This window comes from Osmia bicornis, chromosome 5 (assembly GCF_907164935.1).
Source record: "Osmia bicornis bicornis chromosome 5, iOsmBic2.1, whole genome shotgun sequence".
NCBI classification, from domain to species: domain Eukaryota; kingdom Metazoa; phylum Arthropoda; class Insecta; order Hymenoptera; family Megachilidae; genus Osmia; species Osmia bicornis.
In genome coordinates, this window is record NC_060220.1 from 2,215,738 (window position 1) to 2,237,504 (window position 21,767).

Below are 21,767 nucleotides of genomic sequence, written 5' to 3' on the forward strand. Positions count from 1 at the left end.
TAATATATGAAATTAAAAACTAAATGAAAAGAAAACAATATAAATAACGTTAAAAATTATAAAATTTATTTTTCTATTAACCTTCTCATTCACTTTCTTTCTTGAACAATGAAAAACAGTTTTCAAAATTACCATAATAGAGCTTATAAATATTATCCAACTTCTAAAAAGCTGACTGTATAATTTATACAAAAATTTATATAAAAAACACGAAAAGTAGCCTATTCATAAATATAAGAAAGGCTATGAAACAAAGCAAGTTAAAACAAAGACCAAGTAATTGGCAATCTTATGTCATAAAATCTTCCTTGAATCTATCCCACACCCATATAATTCTCAAATAATTGTTTAGTACGTATTTTTATTCCTGAGTAAAATATTAATGTCGTCTAGCCATTTTTTTCTCCAATTTTCGTTGTTTCTTTTCACTAATCTCAGGTTGCTCTAGAGCAGGTGCAAAGAACCATGGAGCTAGTATCTGTTTCCATAGCATCCATCCTCCCCTTAATGGTACCTACCATAAAAACAAAGTAATCATTATGTAATGTAGTGAAATATAGGTAATTAAAAGCTAAGGGGAGTAAAAGAATTGAAAATGTTTTTATAATTTATGATAAAACATTATACTATTTTATATTTGAATGCTTTACTTTGTTAAGTATACTTACAAGAAGCCATAATAACCAAATATTATTTGATATAAGAGATAGTACTTGTACCCCTGAAGTTAATATAATTAAATCTTTCACATGTCTGAAACAAAGAAAATATGTTATATCTATTAAATCTGTTATAATGAAATGTTATATTATGTATGAAAAATTATTAAAATAGTTTGTGATATTTACTCTCCTATACCTCCTTCCATGTTAAGATCAATTCCAGAATCTAATAGCTGACCAGACTCTGAGTATGTTGTTTGTGCTATGTATTTCATAAATTGATAACTTGCTATATATACAATACCAGAAAATATAGTTAATGTCTGTAATTGTAATATAACAAATATTATTTCCAATAATTCAAGCACTGTTATGAATAAATCAAGAAACCTACTATTGATAATGTTGTAAAATTAAAAAACAACATCATGACAGTAAAATATATTCCTAATGCTCCAATAATCATATTCTGGTAGAAACTTAATGTTATTTTATTCTCTTCGACTATCTGTTTAGCACCCTTTGTTGCTGCTTTAGTCTTTTTAATCTAAAAGTATAATAAATGAAATTAAATATTATGTATATTTTTGTAAAACAATTAAAAATGCATAGATTGTTAAATTACAGTAAAAACATCCAAGATATCTTAAGTTGTATAATAAATAACTTACCGACATTTTGTTTGCAGATTACTGTACTTTAATATGTTTAAACAACGAATATTCATTCAATAATCAATACATGACAAATTTAACTTTATAAGTATTCAAAAATAAATACTTATTTAGGATCTACCACAGCCACGTGAAAGATGTATGAGTCTCTAGGTTAACATTTCATAATTCATACTTGAATGCATATATTAATTTTTACTGCTTGTCATATTTCATTGTTTCTTTAAGTTTTAGGTTTCAATGGATAATTAAAAGATTTATTTATTAAGTTATAATAAAACATTAACGGTGCATTAAGATAAGGTAAGGTTCTCAAAATCTTTCATATCGGTACAAATTGTATACAAAAAATGATCGATAACTTATCTTTTAAATTTTTTTGTATTTCGGCGCTTAATATTTAAAGTAAAAGTCTAAGTATATTTTAAAAATAATATATTTTTAATTAGAAATTTGATACAAAATACAATTATTTTCTGTATTAAAATACATACATCGTGTTTACATAGCGTATTGCTATAGTATACAATTTTTATTTCACTAACTCATAGTTTCAAATTATGAATAAAATATGTTAATATATTGAGAAAGTATTCAGATTTCTCTTTGTTAATCTATAAAATACTGTATTTTTCAATGATTGTAAATTGTATTGTACAATAGAATGTATCAAAAATTGATTTATTGATTTTGATAGATTAAGTTAGATTTATATTGTACAAGTACTGTCACTTTCGGTATTGCTACCATTTAATTTGATACTAAAACAGGTTATGCTATAATACGCTCGCAAAATACGATATAACAATATATTGTACTAATTTCTACGAAGTTAATGTAAAAATATACAATCTTCCTACGTCACAGAGAGAATGAAAAATCGAGTGACGCCTTAGCAGTAAAATGAACCTGAACGAAACCAATCGAAACGATCAACCAAAACTTTTGATCCTGAATAATTTCGAGTAAGGGGATTATCCCTTTTAAGCTTGTCAAGCATTAATTAAAAAAGGAACCTAATAAATCCATCTAATAAAATAAAACTTTTAGAAATAATTAATTATACAAGATATTAAAGAAATGCTGTTGTTGATAAGGAAAAAGAATTCTGTTTTCCGCTAAACAAAACCACCGGTTTAAAATGAACACTTTATAATCAATAATGACATTCGTCAATTCTAACGCTGCTACAAGTTTTCTTTTATCATTGTTTGAAAACATTCAAGATTGTGTGATTTTCTGTGGTAAGTTCTTTCAGTTTTTCTAAAAACAAGACACTGAAAAACGTAATAGATACATTTTTGTTGTGTTTTCTTTTTTTACCTTTTTCGTTAGTGTTTGTAGGATACTTTCTTCAATAAACGTTTAAATTAATTATTTTTATCATGTTTATAAAAATTTTCATACAGTGATTTAATTCTCCAGTAATTACCAAATGACAATCAGTATTTAAATTTAAATTAAAATTTTTTTCATTCTATTTTTATTATATCAAAAATAAAATGAAAGAATATATGTTAATATGTTTTAGGTTTCTTATGCAGTGAACTAATAATGTAATACCATTGAAAATTTATTTTCATCCTTCAAGATCATGAATATAATCATGTAGAGTTTAGTATAAAGAAGATGATGCCTCATTTTGTAGCTCTGACACCCATAAGAAGACGATGTCTGATCATTCTTTCAATAGTATTAGTACCATGCGCTATTTTAAATCTTTTGTCACCATCAGAGTTACACGAAGAAACAATTTTACAAAATAATATTGCAGAATTGCAAGCTAAATTGGAACATCTACATGCTAAATATGTTACAAGTCAGGAAGAAATAAATCTATTATCACACCAGTTGTTACAATTGATAGAAAATAATCACATTTTACCAGATCTACAATTTCTTCTGAATAATGTTACATCAAATGTGACCAATATAAAGTTGCCATCTATTTACAATTTTCTTCCTCATTTTTTGAATGATCCTGGTAGTCTACGGCCATCATTTGTTCAAAGTAAAGGGCGTACAGGAGTCAGTATGGTATTAGGTGTACCAACAGTTAAAAGAGAAGTACAGAGTTATTTATTGGCCACTCTTAAAAACTTATTGGATCGGATGAGTCCTGTGGAAACAACAGATACTTTAATCATTGTTTTAATTGCAGAAGTAAGTTATTGCAAAGAGGTAATGAGATTAACTAAATAATTTATTATAACTATTTTTGTTATTTTTACAGACAGATTTGGAATATGTGTCATATGTTGCAAAACAAATTGAAGTTCAGTAAGTTCATATTTAAAAAATAGTTTTATTAATTAATCTTCCATTTTGATATATTTGTTCTTTTTATTTTTATTTTAGATTTCCAACCGAATTTGAGGCTGGTGTAATTGATGTCATATCTCCATCTGCATCTTACTATCCAGACTTATCTAAATTACGTGACACTTTAGGTGATGATCACCAAAGAGTAGTCTGGAGATCTAAACAAAATTTAGATTTTGCATTCCTTATGTCGTATGCTCAGACAAAAGGGACATTTTATGTACAATTAGAAGATGATATTTTAGCTAAAAAAAATTTTATAAGTACAATGAAATCCTTTGCATTACAAAAAATTGCAACAAAAGAAAACTGGTTTGTTTTGGACTTTTGTCAATTAGGATTTATTGGTATGTTGTTACTGGATTTTTTAGTAAAAATGTTTTAAATTTGTTTTATATTACCTTTAATTTATTTTATATTCACTTTTTTAATACAGGAAAATTATTTAAATGTGCAGAACTGCCATGGCTCATCCAATTTTTTTTAATGTTTCACAATGATAAACCAGTTGATTGGTTATTAGATCATTTAGTATCGACCAAAGTTTGTAGCCTTGACAAAGATAGTGTATGTATATTGTTAAAAGGAATATCAGTTAAAAGTTCGTATTATTATTAGGAACGTTTTATATATTTCAGAAACATTGTAAGATGGCTAAGGCAGAATTATGGGTTCATTATAAGCCTTCTCTTTTTCAACATATAGGAACACATTCTTCATTAAAAGGAAAAGTACAGAAATTAAAGGTATACTTTGACTAATAGATTAATTATATTTTTTGTTTCTATACTTTGTAACTATTATGAATATTAAATTTAGGATAAGCAGTTTGGAAAAATAACATTGTATTATGCACATGAAAATCCAGAAGCAACTGTAGAAACACAAATTAAGCCTTACAAACAATATACATTACAAAAAGCATATAAAGGTGAATCATTCTTTTGGGGTTTATTGCCGCAGCCAGGAGATCACTTAAAATTCAAATTTTCGCATCCAATTTTTATAAAAAGGTATTTTTTACATATTAAACAATAGCGATAGCATGTAATTATAATGTTATAACATTTAATCTTTCGATATAGGTACTTATTTAGAAGTGGAAATCCCGAACATCCATCTGATAGATTTTATAATACAACAGTAGAAGTTTTTACGGAACTATCTTCATCATTAAATAGAAATAGTAATGACATTACCGAAGATGGTTATGTCGTTATAGGTATTGTATAACATTTTATCATTATGTTTATATAATTAATGTGGTGTATTTTAAATGTTACGTTATAATTAGGAAAATTCGATGCACTTGGGATTGCTCAAGGAACAGTAGATCGAAAATTAGGAAAAATATTGGTACTTCGCTTGACGGTACACAGCGAAAGTGAAAATTGGGCAATCTTATCTGAGGTAAAGTTTATCGATAAGTTAAATTGTTCGAAAGAAAACGATTGGTTTTGATGTCTGTACTTTATTTTGTCTATTTAACAGATTCATATAGTTGAAGATCACCCTAGTTGACCCCCGGAAAAAATATTACGAAAGTTTTTTCGACACCATTTACAGGGGTAATACATTTAATAATAAATTATTAAATTATTTTTTAATTTTATTCCTCGTATCATTATGTTTTGATACATTATAAATTAAATATTGTTTGTTTAATACCGTCCAACGTGAGAAACTTAATTAAATAATGTTTTAACGCAGTTTTTAGAGCTCGAATTTTTAAAATTGCATTTGGAGCGTATTTTGCAATATTATCATGTGTATTAGGACAATGTAAATTATATTTTTATTATACAAATTTTATTTTTCTTCCTAGTTCAATTTCGGAACAAATTATGAAATTTTCGACCAGTTTTGTCAGTTATCTAATCGAAACAGTACCTGCCTAGTAAATATTATTTTGTTTATTAGAAATCAAAATACAGTTTATAATTTTATGAATTTCTTGTAAGATCTGTGGCTTTTCAATCTCAAGCACAAGATTATTAATATTCATAAGAATGCCGTATACTTAACATGGCGATAAAAATAAGTGCCAGACTATTTTAAGAAATATAAGGCCAATTAAACAAACACATGATTTATCTTTTCGTAAGAAAAAGATTTTGAAAAAAGAAAAAAATCGTTGAAGAAATATACATGTTTGTAATATGTGTAATTATGTGCAATTTATCAATTTTCTGTAATATATAATTAAAAGTATACTATTGAAGATCTAGATTTGAATATTTGTTACACTGTAAAAAGCAAACGGTGATATGAAATTTGTATTGTTCTCGTACATGTATTATTTATTTCATATAGCTTCTTATATACATATATGTATAAATATATACACATACATGTATTTTCATATAAAATAAAATATATTTTTCTGAACATCAAGATGCAACATCTTATCAGAAATTATTATAGTACATACCATACATTACTTGCACACTTTTAACAATTCCTCAATAAGAGTACTCCAATCATATACACTTAAAAGTATACTCAAATTTACCTTATATTTTACATAATAAAACAGTCTAAAAGAAAATCTATATTTAACAATGACCATATATACGATCTTGCTTTTTTCTTTTTTTAATTAAAAACTAGAATCTGATCAGAATTTGATTAAAATTTGTTATGTTATTTTGTTACGTTCTCAAAGAAACCAATGCTCCAAATGGTTTAGGACCGCTTGTCACACCATCGACGAAATCTTGTGAAGATGGTTTCTCTTCTCCTGGTACTGGAGAAAACGTGAATGCTTGCAGCAATGCAGTGGTTATAATGAATATGTTGCTCCTGGCTAAGTTTTCTCCCATACAACGATGTCTTCCTATCATAGAAAAATAACATGTTGTTGACTTCTTATTTCTATGTTTAAGTTTCATTTAGGTATACGTACCAATGCTAAATGGAAAATATGTCTGTGGCGTAACGATGTTACCACTTTCATTGATAAATCTTTCTGGTCGAAAGTTTTCTGGATCACCCCATGATTCACCCATCAATATTCTGTCGAAATTTACAATAAGCATCGTGTCCTACAACGTCAACGAAATTACTAAAATTTCTTCTGCACCCGGACGAGTATCCTACCTTTGGAAATCAAATGGAATACTCACTTTTGGTATCCTGTGGCCCAATATCGAGGTATCCCTTAACGCTCTATGAGGTACGTTTAATGTTCGTCCCATGAATATTCTTAACGATTCTAGGACGATTGCATTCATATATGTCATTCTGAAACGATTACACGTGTTAAAAGATGTTCGATTCGTTTCAACAATCACACGTATCATAAGTATTTTGTTACTTTGATCTATCCTCCAGAGTGGGTGGTCTGTTTCGTCCGATTACTCTGTCTATTTCTTCGTGTGCTTTCTTCTGAACATGCGGATTCAGCATCAAGTTTAAGAAACAGAAACCAAGAGATTTGGACGTTGTTTCAGAGCCTGCCATGAACAAGTCCACGCAAATTGCAAGTAATTGAGCCTCTGAAATATACCACAAGATTATAATATATGCAAATAAATTGTTACTTTCGAACCTTGTTACGTTTGCATACCTGAAAATGTATTGCTATAATTCTTGGAACTTAGAACATCCAGGTAGACGTCCATCAAGTCCCTTGGTGAGTCTGGTGTAAATGTATTTCTGTGACCATCCAATTCATCCTGTAGTTATATTATTTAATTTATACATTCTTGCGTTTATATTAAAGTATGCAAGTCGTTCGAATAATTTATTCACCCTTAAAAATTTCCAGAGCTTCTGATGGACCTCCAGAAACGATTTGTACCCGGACATTTCTGGTGCGATGAACCTCAATATCGGGAAGTGACCGAATGGTGCACCGATCATGTCGATTTCGTTCATAAGCGTCGCCAGAAGCTGTTGCAAATAAGTCAAATCCTGATCGTCAAGGTTGAACCTGAATCACATATTTAATACGTAAACAATTTGGCTATTAGAATAACAAATCAGTAAATTTAGAATATAAACTCTATTTGTTCATTAAGAATAGACAATGGACAACCTTTTACCAGCCATCATTCTCCATAGGGTGTTGAGTACCGTGACACCAAAGGCATCGTGCATTGGGATAACTATTCCATCATCCATTTTCTTTATCTCCACGTAATCGTTCATGTTCATGTACTTATCTGAAGATGTTAAGTGTTTTTTATTCGTTATGTATTTATCCGTGGACTCTGATGTATCCACGTTGTCCTTCTTTATCAGTTTGTATATCTGTCCATCAACGTTCTCGTTATTATTACAATGTATTTTAGATTCGTTGATTCGTTCATTGTAATCGCTGTCGATTAACTTTTTGAAGTGTCCGACGAGCGACATTGCTTCTTCCTCTATTATCGTGGCCATACTTTTGCGACCAAATCCGAAATCACGAAGATGCTTCAAAACGAATCTTCTTTGTTCCACCCATAGATTTCCATCTACTACTATTAGACCTTAAATTTAAAAAAAACAAAATTGTAGGAATTGTCTCAGAAGTATAGTTGATTCTTCGAAATTACCTTTTCTTGTACCAAAAGTTCTTGTTTGATATACTGGACCAGTTGGTCTACCATCGCAGTCTTCGTCCGTTAACATCGCTCGGATACTTTCATAGTCATTTAATACTACGATACGATCGGTACCGATTTTCAGACCAACCACTGGCCCATATTTTTTGGATAAAGCAGAACAGGTTTTGATCAGGTAACCAGTCTTCTGGCGAAGGCGAGCCACCTCTATGGCGCAACCCAAAATCGGCCACCATTTCGGCCCTGAAATGTTTGAATACGAAATTATATAATCTATTACTTTTTTATCGTTGAAATTCTGATTACGTTGAAATCTGTGAATTTATTCTCGAGAATAAAATATGTCAATACTAATCGTATGATGTAAATTATAGGTAACTTAAGCATTTTCGTAAATGGGTACTGTACCTGGAGGGTATCCTTTTGGTTTTCTTGATGACAGATACAGCAGTAGGAGTAATAATATTACCAGCAGCATCACAGTGGAGAACATGCTGTAAAAATAACGAATTTTAATATAAATTCATGGAAAGGGTAAACTGGAGTCATCTACGATAACAAAAGAGTTATTGTAAAAATACATGATTTAGAAAATTAATCGTGGTTCTGATCTAACGATTGGGTACCATGCTTTAACCATGTGTGCCATTTATTGGACAATTTTGTTTTTCATAACTTTCGCTTGAAATTTACATAACAAGCACATTTGGAATGTTTTCAAGAAACGAAAGTTAGCCGCCCAGACGGATATCGAACATCCGGCTCAAAGTCCTGTTTTGAATATTTCGGGAGTTGACGCACGCTTGAGTCGTGTACTTGAAAAAAGAAAGTGAAACATGCACGCTCCTGAGAGAAAGTTGCATACGGAAGGATCAAGGCATGCACTCGCTTCCATTATTTCGTAACTCCTTGCGTAACCGATGCACATTTTAATTCATGCATCCTTATCCTTTTTTTCTTTTTAAAATGCACCATGCTTTTAAACTTTCAAACGTAAATCAGTGACTATGTGTGATTGCCACAAAGTATTTTTATTCTATTTTTCTTTAAAAAAAAGAAAATTGAGATTTTTAAAATAATCGTTTATCCTTTATTAAAACAAGACTGTTTGGATTGATCTATATTAACAATTCTACATTTTGTAAATAAATTAGTAGATTGTGTGGCTTTTAATTAAAAATGTATTTTGATATTGGTAAACACAGATTGTTTCTTTTTAAATTCATCATTCACTTTTTTCTTAATTGAAGGAAAGAAGTTGAAGCACGAGTTAAACGTAAGAATGAATCGTTCATTTCACGTGATTCTACAGATAATTTCCGGTACCCCTACTCAGAGCCTTGAACCGATCTTACCTTGTACCTGGAGAAATACACTCTTCTGTTGGATAAGTAAGACTGGCCGTGGACCAGCCCGTAAACCGCTTTTAAATACCCCCGTTCGTCTCCGTCGATCTTTTATTTTGCAAGCAAAAGTTGTTGAATAACAGTCCTCAGATGTAACCCAATTTAGGAGAATTGGTAGTTTAAGCATTATGTATATATATTCTGCTTATCTGCTTATTTGTTTAACTGTGTACCCTATTTTATTGCGCATTATTTTTATAAATATTAAATTGATTTATTAATACTGTTATCTTAAAATTTAAATAATTGATATTTAAAAATAGATACCAAATTTATATTACCATTTTTATTGAAAAAAAGGATATATATACATATTTCTTTAATACATTTCAATTTATATGTATAGTCTTTCATTTAGTTTTTTCAGACTCTTCTGATTCTGAAGAATCCTCAAATTGGTCGGAATCTTCTGATTCTTCAGATTCTTTTATCTCCTCAAATTTGAAGGGCAGACGATCGCCCCATGCGCTGCTTCTTGCACAACGATACGTATTTCTGAAAATATAAAATTTTATATTAGCTTCATTTCATTTATTTATAACAATATGATACTGTTATTGAAATTCGAATATTACGAACTTTCCATTCTTCCATGCGGTAAAAATTTGTTCTTCAAATTTTCCGGAAGCTGTACACATTCGACATACAACATGTTTGGAACGTTTCAATATAGGTGAGATTATCCGTGGCCACTGATTATCATTTTCTGAACGTTTACCTGGGAACGTTTTTTTTTTTTTTTTCAAATAAATAAAGTCAATAATAAATTATTTCAGCCTGATTTTTGTATCAAACAATGATAATATTTTTACCATGTACCTTTTTTAAGTACTACATACGAATAGAGTTCCATTTTATATTCGGACTTTTGAGCTAAAGGTAATGTCTGATACTGAATCTTAAAACTGCAAGGAAACTTATAATCTGCTATTTGAATAGGACATTGTAAGTCGTGAGGACACTGAAAATTGTATAAGGATACAATATTTTTAAGAAGGTAATCGCTTAAGAAGCTGTTTACAAATATACCAGATACTCACTGGCGAAAATACGTGCACACCCCGTGTATCTTTTCTTCCATGTCTAAGTATAAAATCCCGTGCCTCGGTAATTACCTATAACGAATCAATTGATTAGCTGAACGTCTTAATCAAATGGAGTTGTAGAAGTGTAGCACTTACTCTAAACCCATACGCTGTTCCCTGTTCTACAATGACTAAATAATGGTTTGTTTTATTCCATAATTTCGAAATGACTTCAAGACGAGATTTTTGATCTGGTAATTCTAACAAAGAGTATGCACTTACTACAATATCATAAGTTGGCTATAATATAAAAACACATGTATAAAATTTATATTAAACATTTTTATATCCCATAATTTCTATTCTTACAATTGGAGCTGCAGGAAAAAATTGTCGGTAAAAAACGTGGTGTGGATTAATTTTTGGTTTAGCCATTTTCATAAGATATTCAGAGAATTCATTCATGAATCGCGATACATCTACACAATAGTATTCTTTAATAGATTTGTTCCAAAATTCAGATGCTGCCCTATAATAAATGTATGAATATTAGATTTACGCATTTTAATATATTTATTCTAACATTTTGAACATGTTTGCATTTCATCTTTCTTACCACATGACTGTACCAACACCAGAGCCATAGTCAAATAGCGATTTAGGGGTAAAATTTTCATCATCAGTATAAATTTCATTAAAAATTTTGTATAGAACGCTATATTCAGGTATGCTTCGACCAAATAAATATACCAAGCTTGTAAAGGCATCATAATTAATTGATTTCCAACTATAAATAAAACCTTTTAATTGTTTCAAAACCTGTGGATTTTTTAACAATTCTTTATGGTCTATTGGTTCCTCCATACCATTTATATTGATTGCTTTAGTATGTGATTTAATATCTTTTATTTTTGTTTCAATGTCATCTGCTTCTTTTGGAAGTTGTCTTTCATGTAAATATGATGTTAATCTCTTTGTGCCTTGCTGGACTTGTTTCAATGAAATATTATTCACTTTGAACAAAGAATTTGTATATATTAATCATGAAAAATTGTTGAATAATAACAGATCCTATCTTTTTCTGTTTATTACCTCCTGCAAGTGCTTTAATTGAATCGCAAAGCCAACTAGGATGTTGTACTTGTCTAGGACTTGATATCCCTGGATGATGTCTATGTTTAAGTTGATTAGTTAAAAGTAACTCATCCACTTCGTCTATGACTTTCATTTTTTGTTTTGTAGAGTACTAATTAAAAAAGAATGAAAAACAATGATTAAATACATTCATTTTTTGATTAATACTAAATAGTATTTAACAAGTATATCAACTATAAAAGAAATAATTTGTTTACAAATGAATTTCTTTTCAACAGAATAATAATATTAATATAAATTTCATTAATTACCCATCGTATCTGCTTGCATTTTACAAAAGTCAATCTTGATGACATGATAACCTTAATGTTTTTTGTATTTTCTTCACATAAAATAATCTTATTCAGGATTTTAACATCTGTAATCAGTAGAATAAATGTATAAATTATTTTAATTTAAAGTTATAATAAGAATAATTACAATATGACAAACAATTATAAAATCCTATAACTGCATTAAAATGCAATGCGGTATATGTCATATAACCTTAAAGAAATTCCGTACATACAGGTATCTGTCGTAAGTTCAGTTTGTTTTCCCAAAATAACTTACGATGATTCTTGTTAACAAATCATTAATCTTAATGCTTTTATTTTGATGTATCCGTTAAAATACAGATACTATAATATTCAGAGTATTTAATTTTTAAACATAATGAAATTCACAGAGCACTTAAGTGCTCATATCACACCAGAATGGAGAAAACAATATATAAATTACGAGGTAAAATGAAAAATTATATTACAATTTTAAGCATTATTGTAAGTAAATGAATTTTCTACTAATCTCTCACTGACTGTGTAATAAAACTTTAGCAATTTAAGTAATAATAAGCATTTTAAGAGTATAACAGTTCTGTATTTCATAAGCATCTATTGATCAATCATACTAAAAATTTAAGAAATGTATATTTATAAGATGTTGTAATACAGGAAATGAAAGCATTGCTCTATGCAGCAGTAGAACAAGCACCAGCATCAGATATAACAGAATCCCACATATTGGAACGCTATTTTAACAAGTTTGATGAACAGTTTTTTCATTATTGTGATAAAGAATTGGCAAAGATAAATACGTTTTATTCAGGTAAATTATGTTTTGAAACAATTATTATAGTTGCTTAGATTGTAGCATTTGCAAATTAATCGACTTACTGTTCATTTATTTAGAAAAATTGGCAGAAGCTACTCGCAGATTTGCATCTCTTAACAATGAATTGAGCGAAATTTTATCAGTCTCTGAAGACAAGCAAGGAAACCGTAAAATTCGTTATAGGAACAACATTTTGCAAAAGAAACCAGTTTCAGCACGTAAACTTCAAGAACTAAAGTTGGCTTTCTCTGAATTCTATCTTTTTCTTATTTTACTTCAAAATTATCAAAATCTAAATTTTACTGGATTTAGAAAAATACTGAAAAAACATGATAAAGTAAGTGGAAGTAGCAGTAAAACATATAAGTTGATGTTTACAGTACTTAATAAGAAACTGTTGTATTATTTAGCTTTTAAATATAGATATTGGTGCAAAATGGAGAGCAGAACATGTAGATACAGCATTATTTCATACACACAAAGATATCGACAGGCTTATCGCAGAAACAGAAGCATTGGTTACCCGCGATTTAGAACATGGGGACAGACAACGTGCTATGAAACGTTTGAGAGTACCTCCGCTTGGAGAACAATTGTCCCCATGGATTACATTTAAAGTTGGACTGTTTTCAGGAGCCTTTGTTGTACTGCTTATAGCTGTAATTCTTTCAGGTGGATGAGTATTTATTATTTACTTACATTTTTCAAGTCAGAAGGTATTTTTAAAAACATTATTTATTATATTTCATAGGTGCACAGTACAAAAATGATAATAATAATTGGCGAGTTTTATGTAGATTGTATCGCGGACCATTGCTTATGATTCAGTTTCTTTTTCTTATGGGTATAAATGTCTATGGTTGGAGATCTTCTGGTGTAAATCATGTCTTAATATTTGAACTTGATCCTCGAAATCATTTATCAGAACAGGTTGTATATTTGATTTATTGATTTGTAATATGCATTTTATTATTACTATATCTTGCAGCATATCATTGAAATGGCAAGCATATGTGGATTGGTTTGGTCTTTATCTGTTTTGGGATTTTTATATAGTGAAACATTAGGTATACCACCGTTTGTTCAACCTGTAAGTCATAATGGAATAAGATCGTTCGAAATTGTGCAAATGGAACTGATATCTACTTTTCTGTTTACAGATTTTACTTTATACACTATTAGCCGTATTTTTATTTAATCCAACAAAAACATTACGATACGAGGCTAGATTTTGGGCGCTTCGTGTACTAGGCAGGATATTTTGCGCTCCGTTTTTCTATGTTGGATTTGCCGATTTTTGGCTTGCCGATCAACTTAATTCCTTACATACAGTATTTTTAGATTTTCAATATTTTGTTTGTTTTTACGTACAAAATTCATCATGGACCGATGTTACTGGTTCGTACTTTAACATCAACTGGTTATTTAAAAATTTAATAGAAACTCATAATACGTAATAAAATGATATAATTTTCTATAGATGCAGAAACTTGTATAATGCGAGAATTGTCCATGAGACCATTCGTAGTTTGCTTACCAGCGTGGTTTCGATTTGCACAATGTCTACGTCGATACAGAGATACAAAAGAGACCTTTCCACATCTTGCAAATGCAGCAAAATACGCTACCAGCTTTTTCGTTGTAGTTTTCTCATATTTACACTTAACTAATTCTAGTGAGTCTTTTAAAAATCATTAATTTAATATGAAAATGACGAAGACACTCGTATAGCATTTTTTCTTTTTACAGAATACTATGTAATGTCTACTGAAAATCCATATTTCTACTTATGGATAACTGCAAGTATAATGAGTTCTTGTTTCGCGTATACTTGGGACGTGAAATTAGATTGGGGATTGTTTGATAATAACGCAGGAGAAAATAAATTTCTCCGAGAGGAGATAGTTTATTCTTCCCCGGTAAGTTTGATTTCGCGAACGCAAATTAGAACTGTTTATTACATTTGTATGATGTTGCAGTATTATTATTACTTCGCGATAATCGAAGACTTTGTGCTCCGATTCGGCTGGGCATTTTCTTTGTCCCTCACGGAGATGGGATATGTTCATGCAGACTTAATGGTTTCTATAGTCGCACCATTGGAAGTGTTCAGGTAAGTTAAAAGTGAGTTAAATACAGTTTTTCACAGGTCATGATATACAATCAACTTGTAGAAGCTTAACAGGTATTTTTGTTTGCACGATGTTTAAAAACTTTGATGCTTGAGTCGCACAAGATTTGTTTAGATTTAGACCATAATGTTTGTCGAATGGAACTAATAAATCTTAAATAGTATTACGTAAAATGAAATTTTTATTATTTATTTAAGCTTCATTTCTTCTTTTAAAATTTATATTAATTTACGTATTTTAATTTACTGTAAGAAATATGATTTTCTATCAATTCGCCTTACTAATCAGTTAATAGAAGGTACATATGGAATTATTTTCGTCTGGAAAACGAACACCTCTACAACGTAGGGAAATTTCGTGCAGTTCGGGATATCTCCATAGGGCCTTACAGGCACACCGAAGACGATGAACCACAAACAGCTATCTGTCTTATGGATCGTATCAACGACGACTGCGATCAGCTGATAACATGTCGTAATCGTTGAAAATAATATTTTGTAATTGTAATTTTTTATTTTCGTATGATCTGTTTCCTTATCTTTGAGTTTTTCGCTGATTTGCACGTTAAATTTTCAATTAACGATCTAACGTTCGAGTGCTTGATGATATTTATTGAATTTCAAATTATCACATACAAGAGGCGTAAAATAATTCCCTGCTCCTTTTTAACAGGAGATTCATATGGAATTTTTTCCGTTTGGAAAACGAACATCTAAACAATTGCGGCAAATTTAGAGCAGTCCGAGACATATCTGTTGCACCGGTTGATTGCTCCGATCAAACGCAAATATTAAGGATGATGGATGCATCGGATGGGGTGATTAATCGAAAGAGGAAGCAAAAGATCACGGATAAAAGTAAACCGTTACGCGCGTCTTCCAAATCCGAATCTTTGATTTGTGATTTAGTTTCTTAAACAGAATGTTAATCTATGTGTTATGGATAAATGTAAAGAAACCGATGCTAGTCGTTAAAGTACAAAGATATACCAGAGTGATTCTTTAAACTATGTTAAATATGAGAAATTAACACTGTTTTAATTTATAATATTCTATCATGTTGTAAGATTATCAACAGTTACGCCCTTATACGCGCATACATACTCTTCGGCATGGTTTGAATTTAAATTCTCCGCGCTGCGCGCCACATCGCGGCGAGAATCGATATTTTCGAGATGTTCGTCGATACAGTTACGCACAGTAAATTTGAATTTAAAAGAGCTGCGGTCAAAACTTCATACATACGAATACAAATTTCTTTTTTAATTATATCGACAAATTATAACAAAAATAAAGTATTTTAATGTTTTTAATCAATTTCAGATATCTACTTCCTCTTCTACGTTCCTTTTATTGCATTCTTCTCAATAATAGAAGAGCGCAGTTATAACGAAATGCTTAAACTTCATTTAGATCTACCAGAGAAGATCAGTTCGCCAGCTGTGGCAAATAAAATATTAATAACGAATCTATCGTTACAATCCATCGTAGACACGTGCTGTTAATACCATTCGAACAGTTGTCGTGATTGACAGTGCGCAAGTGTTACAAACCGTTGTTATCGAGTATCTTTTTAAAAACATTACATCACGCTGTGAAGGAATACTACTTTAATCACGTTTTCGAAGGTGGTTTTAACATTTTTTTGTAAGTACTATCTGTGTCATTTTTCGTTCCAATTTCACAAAGCAACGTTATTATTCTATCGGATACCTTTTACGTGCGTTCGAATGTAAGCGGATAAGCGTATTAAGTAATCTTATTTTTAACATGGAAGATAGCTTTATGAATACAAGATAAAGTTCACGCGTGGAATCAGCTCGAAGTCGAAGAGGAAGGATTTATTTTTCTACCAGACGAAGCGGCTGTTTTCAATATCGCTGAAATCGAAGAAGAGGAAGATCGGAGTCGGAGCATCGAACGCGGAAACGAGCATCGAGGGCTCGAATAGAAGGACAAGAAGCGTTGGTTCTCGTATACGAGGATATCGCGGTGGAAAGGGTAATGGTGGTATTGATTGCAACGGAACTTGACCGCGCAAGCTCTCTGTCTGCCCTCAATGAAATGACGTGCTTACATATGGAACCACGACGGACGGGACGACGACGATAAAAACCTGTGGATACCACACCTGGCCGACACCTGCCAGTTGGAACGGTGATGATGACACCGACCCTTTGCACCTGTACATGGCTGCTGCTACCCTGCTGCGTTCTCATCAGCCTGTCCACCGGTGAATTGGATTTCTATCGAGGTGAGCGTTTATCGTCGACGTTCGAAAACACTGCTTTCATACAGGGTTAATGACACTGTACCCACGAAAAGGATTGTACATCGGTCTCTCCCTCTTCCCGATAATACACGTTCATGACCTTCTTTCTTCGCTTTTCCCCCATTGTCTACTTGTCGGTTTCAATCGAGTTTATTCGTATTCGCGATGAAACTGACTTGGAAAATTCAACGCTCCTTGCCTCGTCGTCACCGCGTAATAATCGATCGTTTTCCGTTCCTTTCATTCTCTATTTTCCACTCGATTCCACGTATTCATCGCGAAACTTTTATCCTTTATTCGTGTCGAAAACGATTAAATTGAGTTTCGATGTTTATCAGCGGTGTTTCGTGTTCGTTACACCTTTGCGTATGCTTTCTCTATAGATATGGCTCTTTTTTAAATTATATTTAAAATTCATTCGAAGAGAAAATGTATTTATACATTATGATGAATGTTTACATCGAATAATCTCACGTTTCTGTACAGGATATAAATTACGAATCGCAATGAAATTATTGTGGGTAGAGGAGGCCTGTTAACCGCTTACTTATCATCTTACCGTATCACCAGGAAATGAGATGATAACGCGTAGCCACCGTATAATTAGTTTTCTTTAGTTCAATTCTGCTTGTTTGCTTAGCTGCAGGTTTCGAGGCGTTTAAACGAAACAAATTTTTACGTGCTAAAAGGTGATTAATTTTTTCGAGTAAATACGAAATTGGAAGTTTATTACGCTTTTGGGATTCAACAAGTTCTGTCTCTAAAAAGAAGAATTACATTTTAAACACTTGCACTATAATTAACGAAAGTAACTTGATTTTCAGATGAAGTCCCCGAAAGTCCGGAAAATATCGCGTTGATGGAATATCGTGCCCGGAAACTGATCGACCTGCTCGAGTCGCAAAATCATCATCAACAGCATCCCCATAGAGCTCCCTTCTTCTCCCCGTTGATAGGGAACCCGTCTCACAAGAAGCATCACCTGGACTCGCGTCGTCAGAAGGAAAGGGATCTCTTGAACGTTTTAACCGACAAGGCGATCTTGGCTGAGATTCTCAGGAAGAAGAAGGCGAAAGAATGGAATCTCAGGCAAACGCGATACAACGAGCCGATCAACGAACTTCCCGAAGAAAGAGAGCAGTATCTACCGATCGACGAGTTGAATCGGCTGGAGTATCTCAAGTTTAAGCTGCCTTATTTATCCCGTAAAATTAACGACGAGGATGCCAACTATCGGGACGAGGGTTACGAGTACGAGGAAAATGGACCAACCAAGGAAATACCTTACGAGGAGAGGAAGTTTGACAGAGGGATGAAAGAGGAACCGTTGCTGGGCTATCACGGAAGTTACAGTGGATCGTTCGACGAACAGATCGCGGCTAATGATATGAACGTTCAGAAACCGCACACCACTGTTCCAGAATTCACTTATCATTTCTACGATTCGGATTTGAACGAGAGACACCCGTTCGCGGTGAAACCGAACAACCCGAAATACTATCAGGACGGTCCTTTTTTCTTCGGTAAAAGCTGTGCCTCGTTTTTTATAGTTTTGTTAAAGTTAAATGACATAGGAGTAATCGCGGTAATTTGTGTTAACAGGTGATAACGATGAGTCGAGCATGGAGGAACCCAGTAGAAACAAAACAAAATGGGAGCAAGAAAATAGTGAGATAGAAAAATCGCAAGCAATACACGAAGAAAGTACGAGAAACGCTGATTCAAAGTTTAAGGATACGTCGATGATCACGTTGTCGGAGCTGGAACAACGGACAGGATACAGTCCTTTGGTTGTGCCTGTGAATCATGACTTGAATAACGATATATACTTCATTGGTAGGCAAATAAGTTAGGTTGAACGGCGATTTTCTATAAATTACATTTTAAAATATTTCTATAATTCTATGTTTGTAGCTATCGTTGCTGGTTGTAGTGCGGCAGCAATGTTTGCACTTGTACTGATCGCTTTAACATGGTGCAGGTAAAGAGAAATTAATTACAGAGGAAAGAGTTCTTCGTGTAACCATGTAATGTTACATGAATTTTTTGTAGATTGAAACGAGGTGCTAAAGCAGCTGCTGACATAGAGTACCCAGCTTATGGCGTAACTGGTCCAAACAAAGAGATATCGCCTTCAGGAGACCAAAGACTTGCCCAGTCTGCTCAGATGTACCACTTCCAACATCAGAAACAACAAATTATCGCTATGGAAAAGTAAGATAATCCTTTATTTATAATGGTAATGTTCATTTCCGTTTTGTTCAACTAAGGCGTCTCGTTAGGTCAACGAATGTATCTGGCAGCGAAGAAACGTCATTAAATTTCGAGATTCTTTTTATTTTTAATTAGAGCGTGTTTGTTCAATAATCATTTGTGTAGTCGTGTTTCTGCAACCAGAGATCCAGGCTCTATTTCTGAAGCTGAAAGCGAGGAGGAAAACGAAGAAGGAGATTATACCGTTTACGAATGTCCAGGATTGGCTTCTGTAAGTACATCCAGTAACAATAGGATTGAACGTCTCGTACATATTTCAGATTTTTTAATATAATTTCGTTTTCAAGACTGGTGAAATGGAAGTGAAGAATCCATTGTTCCACGACGATCCAACCCCAGCAACACCAGCACAAACGAACAAAGAAGAGGACCACATGTAGTTTCAGTAAATCCTGAATACATTTCATTTGAATATCTTTTTATTTGGTGCTTAGCTCACTGTTAATGTACCATATCGAAAACATTTATCTATATATACATATATATATATATATATATTAAATGTATACAACTTTAATACCTATGTGACGCAGGAAGTCAAGATATAAATGATCAACTTAAGGGTCTGATATTTAGGGCTACATTTGCGTTTTGTGCAAGAGATTTATCAGGCGAGACGATGAACCTTCCTAACTCGTTTCGAACTATCGTGTTTGTTTGAGAACACATATTTTTTAGCTCCATGATGTACTATAGTTTGTACTTTCATAGCAAGTGCGGTTTAACCATATGATTGACAATTATTTTTCTACACACCGTTACACTTGCAAAGATAAGGGTACAGATTGGAGATCGTATATTATACTATTAACATTCAATATCACTTCTTATCTAATTTTCATTCTTTTTAAATTTATAGACATAATATTTATTTATTAAATTTCAGTAATATATATTTTGTACTTTGAATTCCATCAGATAAGATATTTTACTTCAGAGTAGGTGGGAGTTTGGAAGTTGACCAAGGAGAGCCTTTGTTTCTGGCATAATTTTTAGAAAATTTACAATGTCTGTTATTATTCTGTCTGGACGGTATACTTAAAATTGAATTACATAATCCTATATAAATCTACGTAATAGAGAAATGGAGGAAAGTAAACGATTAAGATAATTTAAGAAATTTAATTAAGGCGAAATTTTATTGTATACAGGTAATATTTTACCCTGAATGTTGTTGCGTTTAGCTTATTTTAACAGACGTTACGAAACAAGGTGGAATGATTTCAGTTTTACGTACTACACTGTTATTTCTAGCATCATTACTGTGATTTATATTATCCTCTTAAAAAGAAGCGAAAACTCTGTACATACGTTACAAAGAAGCTGTTCCTTTTAATATTGGCTATTTACACAGGCGATATATAACATATACATATACATACATATAATTTATTGGCTTGAAACAATAATATGTATTTTATTTTTCTATAACAGTTATAACGCTGTTGATCGATAGAAACAGTTGTAAGATAAAGAAGAGAGCCTATCATAGAAATGATTATTTATTTTGTCAAACTTGAAGAGCACATTACACGTAATTTAGCGTCGACTGTGTAATTTACTCCGAATAAGAGTTACTATTTACATAAATCCTCGAATATCTGTGGAATGCTATATAGATACGCTATATAATAATAGCAATGACGAAAAACAGTAATTTTCCTGAAGAATTTCGTCTGTGTTTAATAATCGATCATAGATCGAAAATTAAAGGAAAAAATAGAAAAAGAAAAAAAAAAACACGTGAACAGCATGAACCTATCGTTAGCCTTTCAATGCCTTTACAGCACCGCATCGTCTACCACAAAATAAATTCGTGAAAATTTTATAGAGAGAGAAACACTATGAAAGGACAATCTGTGTACAAATAGACGATTGTATAGAAAAATTTGTAGCATGATCGTATGTGTTGTGGGCTGTAGCATAGCCGCAATGGAAAACATTGCGAGATCATGTCCGACATATGTTTCGTAAATATTATATATATATATATGAAGTTAATACTATTATTTTTGTTCTTCCATTAATTGAAAACTGGTATAAAATATAAATGATAAATGATGTACTATTATTTTATTAAATAAATTATTTATTTTATAAAGAATCTTTACCTTTTTTAGGAAATAAAATATTTAAAATGATATGTCATAAAGCTTCTTATATTCGACAGTTTTATTTACAAACTGAGTTTTTATTATACCTAT

The 21,767-nt window shown here is 31.6% G+C and overlaps 6 protein-coding genes across 23 annotated transcripts; 3 read left to right on the forward strand and 3 right to left on the reverse strand.

The window, feature by feature from the left end:
• Positions 1–44: 44 nt before the first annotated feature.
• LOC114871035 (transmembrane protein 208) lies at positions 45–1,423 on the reverse strand. The gene is made up of 5 exons (XM_029176418.2): positions 1,334–1,423; positions 1,057–1,209; positions 849–985; positions 669–753; positions 45–514 (listed from the first exon to the last, which is right to left on the reverse strand). Exons 1-5 carry the CDS (start codon positions 1,337–1,339, stop codon positions 380–382), a joined length of 516 nt encoding a protein of 171 aa, XP_029032251.1. The 5' UTR covers positions 1,340–1,423; the 3' UTR covers positions 45–379.
• A 135-nt stretch (positions 1,424–1,558) lies between these two features.
• LOC114871034 (alpha-1,3-mannosyl-glycoprotein 4-beta-N-acetylglucosaminyltransferase B) lies at positions 1,559–5,947 on the forward strand. 4 transcript variants are annotated; one of them, XM_029176417.2, is made up of 11 exons: positions 1,559–1,639; positions 2,204–2,301; positions 3,325–3,499; positions 3,570–3,616; positions 3,695–4,005; positions 4,095–4,225; positions 4,297–4,404; positions 4,478–4,671; positions 4,744–4,880; positions 4,953–5,068; positions 5,150–5,947. In XM_029176417.2, exons 2-11 carry the CDS (start codon positions 2,240–2,242, stop codon positions 5,177–5,179), a joined length of 1,311 nt encoding a protein of 436 aa, XP_029032250.1. In that variant the 5' UTR covers positions 1,559–1,639; positions 2,204–2,239; the 3' UTR covers positions 5,180–5,947. The 4 variants fall into 4 exon arrangements, with proteins under 4 accessions (XP_029032250.1, XP_029032247.1, XP_029032248.1 ...); XM_029176414.2 differs by lacking the exon at positions 1,559–1,639 and having other exon boundaries at positions 1,825–2,580; positions 2,868–3,499; positions 5,150–5,226; positions 5,484–5,945; XM_029176415.2 differs by lacking the exon at positions 1,559–1,639 and adding an exon at positions 2,387–2,580 and having other exon boundaries at positions 1,825–2,301; positions 2,868–3,499; positions 5,150–5,945.
• Positions 5,948–6,110: 163 nt separating this feature from the next.
• Positions 6,111–9,793, reverse strand: LOC114871032 (probable cytochrome P450 303a1). Of its 4 annotated transcripts, none has more exons than XM_029176411.2 (10): positions 9,564–9,793; positions 8,617–8,702; positions 8,200–8,451; positions 7,698–8,133; positions 7,412–7,592; positions 7,227–7,335; positions 6,975–7,155; positions 6,784–6,901; positions 6,564–6,702; positions 6,111–6,494 (listed from the first exon to the last, which is right to left on the reverse strand). In XM_029176411.2, the coding sequence occupies exons 2-10, from the start codon at positions 8,699–8,701 to the stop codon at positions 6,310–6,312; spliced, it is 1,686 nt and encodes a 561-aa protein (XP_029032244.1). In that variant the 5' UTR covers position 8,702; positions 9,564–9,793; the 3' UTR covers positions 6,111–6,309. The 4 variants fall into 4 exon arrangements, with proteins under 4 accessions (XP_029032244.1, XP_029032242.1, XP_029032245.1 ...); XM_029176409.2 differs by lacking the exon at positions 9,564–9,793 and adding an exon at positions 8,835–9,266; XM_029176412.2 differs by lacking the exon at positions 9,564–9,793 and adding an exon at positions 8,825–9,265.
• Positions 9,794–9,885: 92 nt separating this feature from the next.
• On the reverse strand, positions 9,886–12,671 carry LOC114871095 (methyltransferase-like protein 17, mitochondrial). 7 transcript variants are annotated; one of them, XM_029176563.2, is made up of 10 exons: positions 12,540–12,671; positions 12,046–12,152; positions 11,732–11,885; positions 11,256–11,652; positions 11,009–11,168; positions 10,796–10,939; positions 10,655–10,729; positions 10,434–10,575; positions 10,194–10,332; positions 9,886–10,109 (listed from the first exon to the last, which is right to left on the reverse strand). In XM_029176563.2, the coding sequence occupies exons 2-10, from the start codon at positions 12,088–12,090 to the stop codon at positions 9,965–9,967; spliced, it is 1,401 nt and encodes a 466-aa protein (XP_029032396.1). In that variant the 5' UTR covers positions 12,091–12,152; positions 12,540–12,671; the 3' UTR covers positions 9,886–9,964. The 7 variants fall into 7 exon arrangements, with proteins under 7 accessions (XP_029032396.1, XP_029032395.1, XP_029032392.1 ...); XM_029176562.2 differs by lacking the exon at positions 12,540–12,671 and adding an exon at positions 12,347–12,434; XM_029176559.2 differs by lacking the exon at positions 12,540–12,671 and adding an exon at positions 12,303–12,393.
• On the forward strand, positions 12,438–16,334 carry LOC114871093 (xenotropic and polytropic retrovirus receptor 1-like). Of its 4 annotated transcripts, none has more exons than XM_029176553.2 (12): positions 12,438–12,517; positions 12,727–12,880; positions 12,964–13,223; positions 13,297–13,558; positions 13,638–13,816; positions 13,875–13,976; positions 14,047–14,284; positions 14,367–14,561; positions 14,636–14,805; positions 14,866–14,999; positions 15,314–15,515; positions 15,691–15,783. In XM_029176553.2, exons 1-11 carry the CDS (start codon positions 12,449–12,451, stop codon positions 15,501–15,503), a joined length of 1,953 nt encoding a protein of 650 aa, XP_029032386.1. In that variant the 5' UTR covers positions 12,438–12,448; the 3' UTR covers positions 15,504–15,515; positions 15,691–15,783. The 4 variants fall into 4 exon arrangements, with proteins under 4 accessions (XP_029032386.1, XP_029032387.1, XP_029032385.1 ...); XM_029176554.2 differs by having other exon boundaries at positions 15,314–15,521; positions 15,691–15,776; XM_029176552.2 differs by lacking the exon at positions 15,314–15,515 and having other exon boundaries at positions 15,691–16,334.
• A 76-nt stretch (positions 16,335–16,410) lies between these two features.
• LOC114871096 lies at positions 16,411–21,303 on the forward strand. 3 transcript variants are annotated; one of them, XM_029176564.2, is made up of 7 exons: positions 16,411–17,271; positions 18,114–18,812; positions 18,892–19,125; positions 19,204–19,270; positions 19,342–19,503; positions 19,669–19,774; positions 19,851–21,303. In XM_029176564.2, the coding sequence occupies exons 1-7, from the start codon at positions 17,178–17,180 to the stop codon at positions 19,941–19,943; spliced, it is 1,455 nt and encodes a 484-aa protein (XP_029032397.1). In that variant the 5' UTR covers positions 16,411–17,177; the 3' UTR covers positions 19,944–21,303. The 3 variants fall into 3 exon arrangements, with proteins under 3 accessions (XP_029032397.1, XP_029032398.1, XP_029032400.1); XM_029176565.2 differs by having other exon boundaries at positions 19,687–19,774; XM_029176567.2 differs by lacking the exon at positions 16,411–17,271 and adding an exon at positions 17,890–17,978.
• Positions 21,304–21,767: the final 464 nt, after the last annotated feature.

Excerpts from the sequence above, each read along its gene's own strand:
- LOC114871096 (XM_029176564.2), top strand. The coding sequence starts at position 17,178 with ATGATGACACCGACCCTTTGCACCTGTACATGGCTGCTGCTACCCTGC. Across the intron at positions 18,813-18,891 it reads GGACGGTCCTTTTTTCTTCG|GTGATAACGATGAGTCGAGC; the intron begins GTAAAAGCTGTG and ends TTGTGTTAACAG. Across the intron at positions 19,504-19,668 it reads CAAATTATCGCTATGGAAAA|TCGTGTTTCTGCAACCAGAG; the intron begins GTAAGATAATCC and ends TCATTTGTGTAG.
- LOC114871035 (XM_029176418.2), bottom strand. Across the intron at positions 754-848 it reads ATGGAAGGAGGTATAGGAGA|ACATGTGAAAGATTTAATTA; the intron begins GTAAATATCACA and ends TCTTTGTTTCAG. Across the intron at positions 515-668 it reads TTTGGTTATTATGGCTTCTT|GTACCATTAAGGGGAGGATG; the intron begins GTAAGTATACTT and ends TTTTTATGGTAG.
- LOC114871034 (XM_029176413.2), top strand. The coding sequence starts at position 2,966 with ATGATGCCTCATTTTGTAGCTCTGACACCCATAAGAAGACGATGTCTG. Across the intron at positions 3,500-3,569 it reads TCATTGTTTTAATTGCAGAA|ACAGATTTGGAATATGTGTC; the intron begins GTAAGTTATTGC and ends TTATTTTTACAG. Across the intron at positions 4,006-4,094 it reads TTGTCAATTAGGATTTATTG|GAAAATTATTTAAATGTGCA; the intron begins GTATGTTGTTAC and ends TTTTTAATACAG.
- LOC114871032 (XM_029176409.2), bottom strand. The coding sequence starts at position 8,857 with ATGGCACACATGGTTAAAGCATG. Across the intron at positions 8,452-8,616 it reads ACCAAAAGGATACCCTCCAG|GGCCGAAATGGTGGCCGATT; the intron begins GTACAGTACCCA and ends CAAACATTTCAG. Across the intron at positions 7,336-7,411 it reads AGCTCTGGAAATTTTTAAGG|GATGAATTGGATGGTCACAG; the intron begins GTGAATAAATTA and ends ATATAACTACAG.
- LOC114871095 (XM_029176556.2), bottom strand. The coding sequence starts at position 12,275 with ATGACATATACCGCATTGCATTTTAATGCAGTTATAGGATTTTATAAT. Across the intron at positions 11,653-11,731 it reads AATTAAAGCACTTGCAGGAG|TGAATAATATTTCATTGAAA; the intron begins GTAATAAACAGA and ends CTTTGTTCAAAG. Across the intron at positions 10,333-10,433 it reads GTATGTAGTACTTAAAAAAG|GTAAACGTTCAGAAAATGAT; the intron begins GTACATGGTAAA and ends AAACGTTCCCAG.
- LOC114871093 (XM_029176552.2), top strand. The coding sequence starts at position 12,449 with ATGAAATTCACAGAGCACTTAAGTGCTCATATCACACCAGAATGGAGA. Across the intron at positions 12,881-12,963 it reads GATAAATACGTTTTATTCAG|AAAAATTGGCAGAAGCTACT; the intron begins GTAAATTATGTT and ends TCATTTATTTAG. Across the intron at positions 14,562-14,635 it reads TTTACACTTAACTAATTCTA|AATACTATGTAATGTCTACT; the intron begins GTGAGTCTTTTA and ends TTCTTTTTACAG.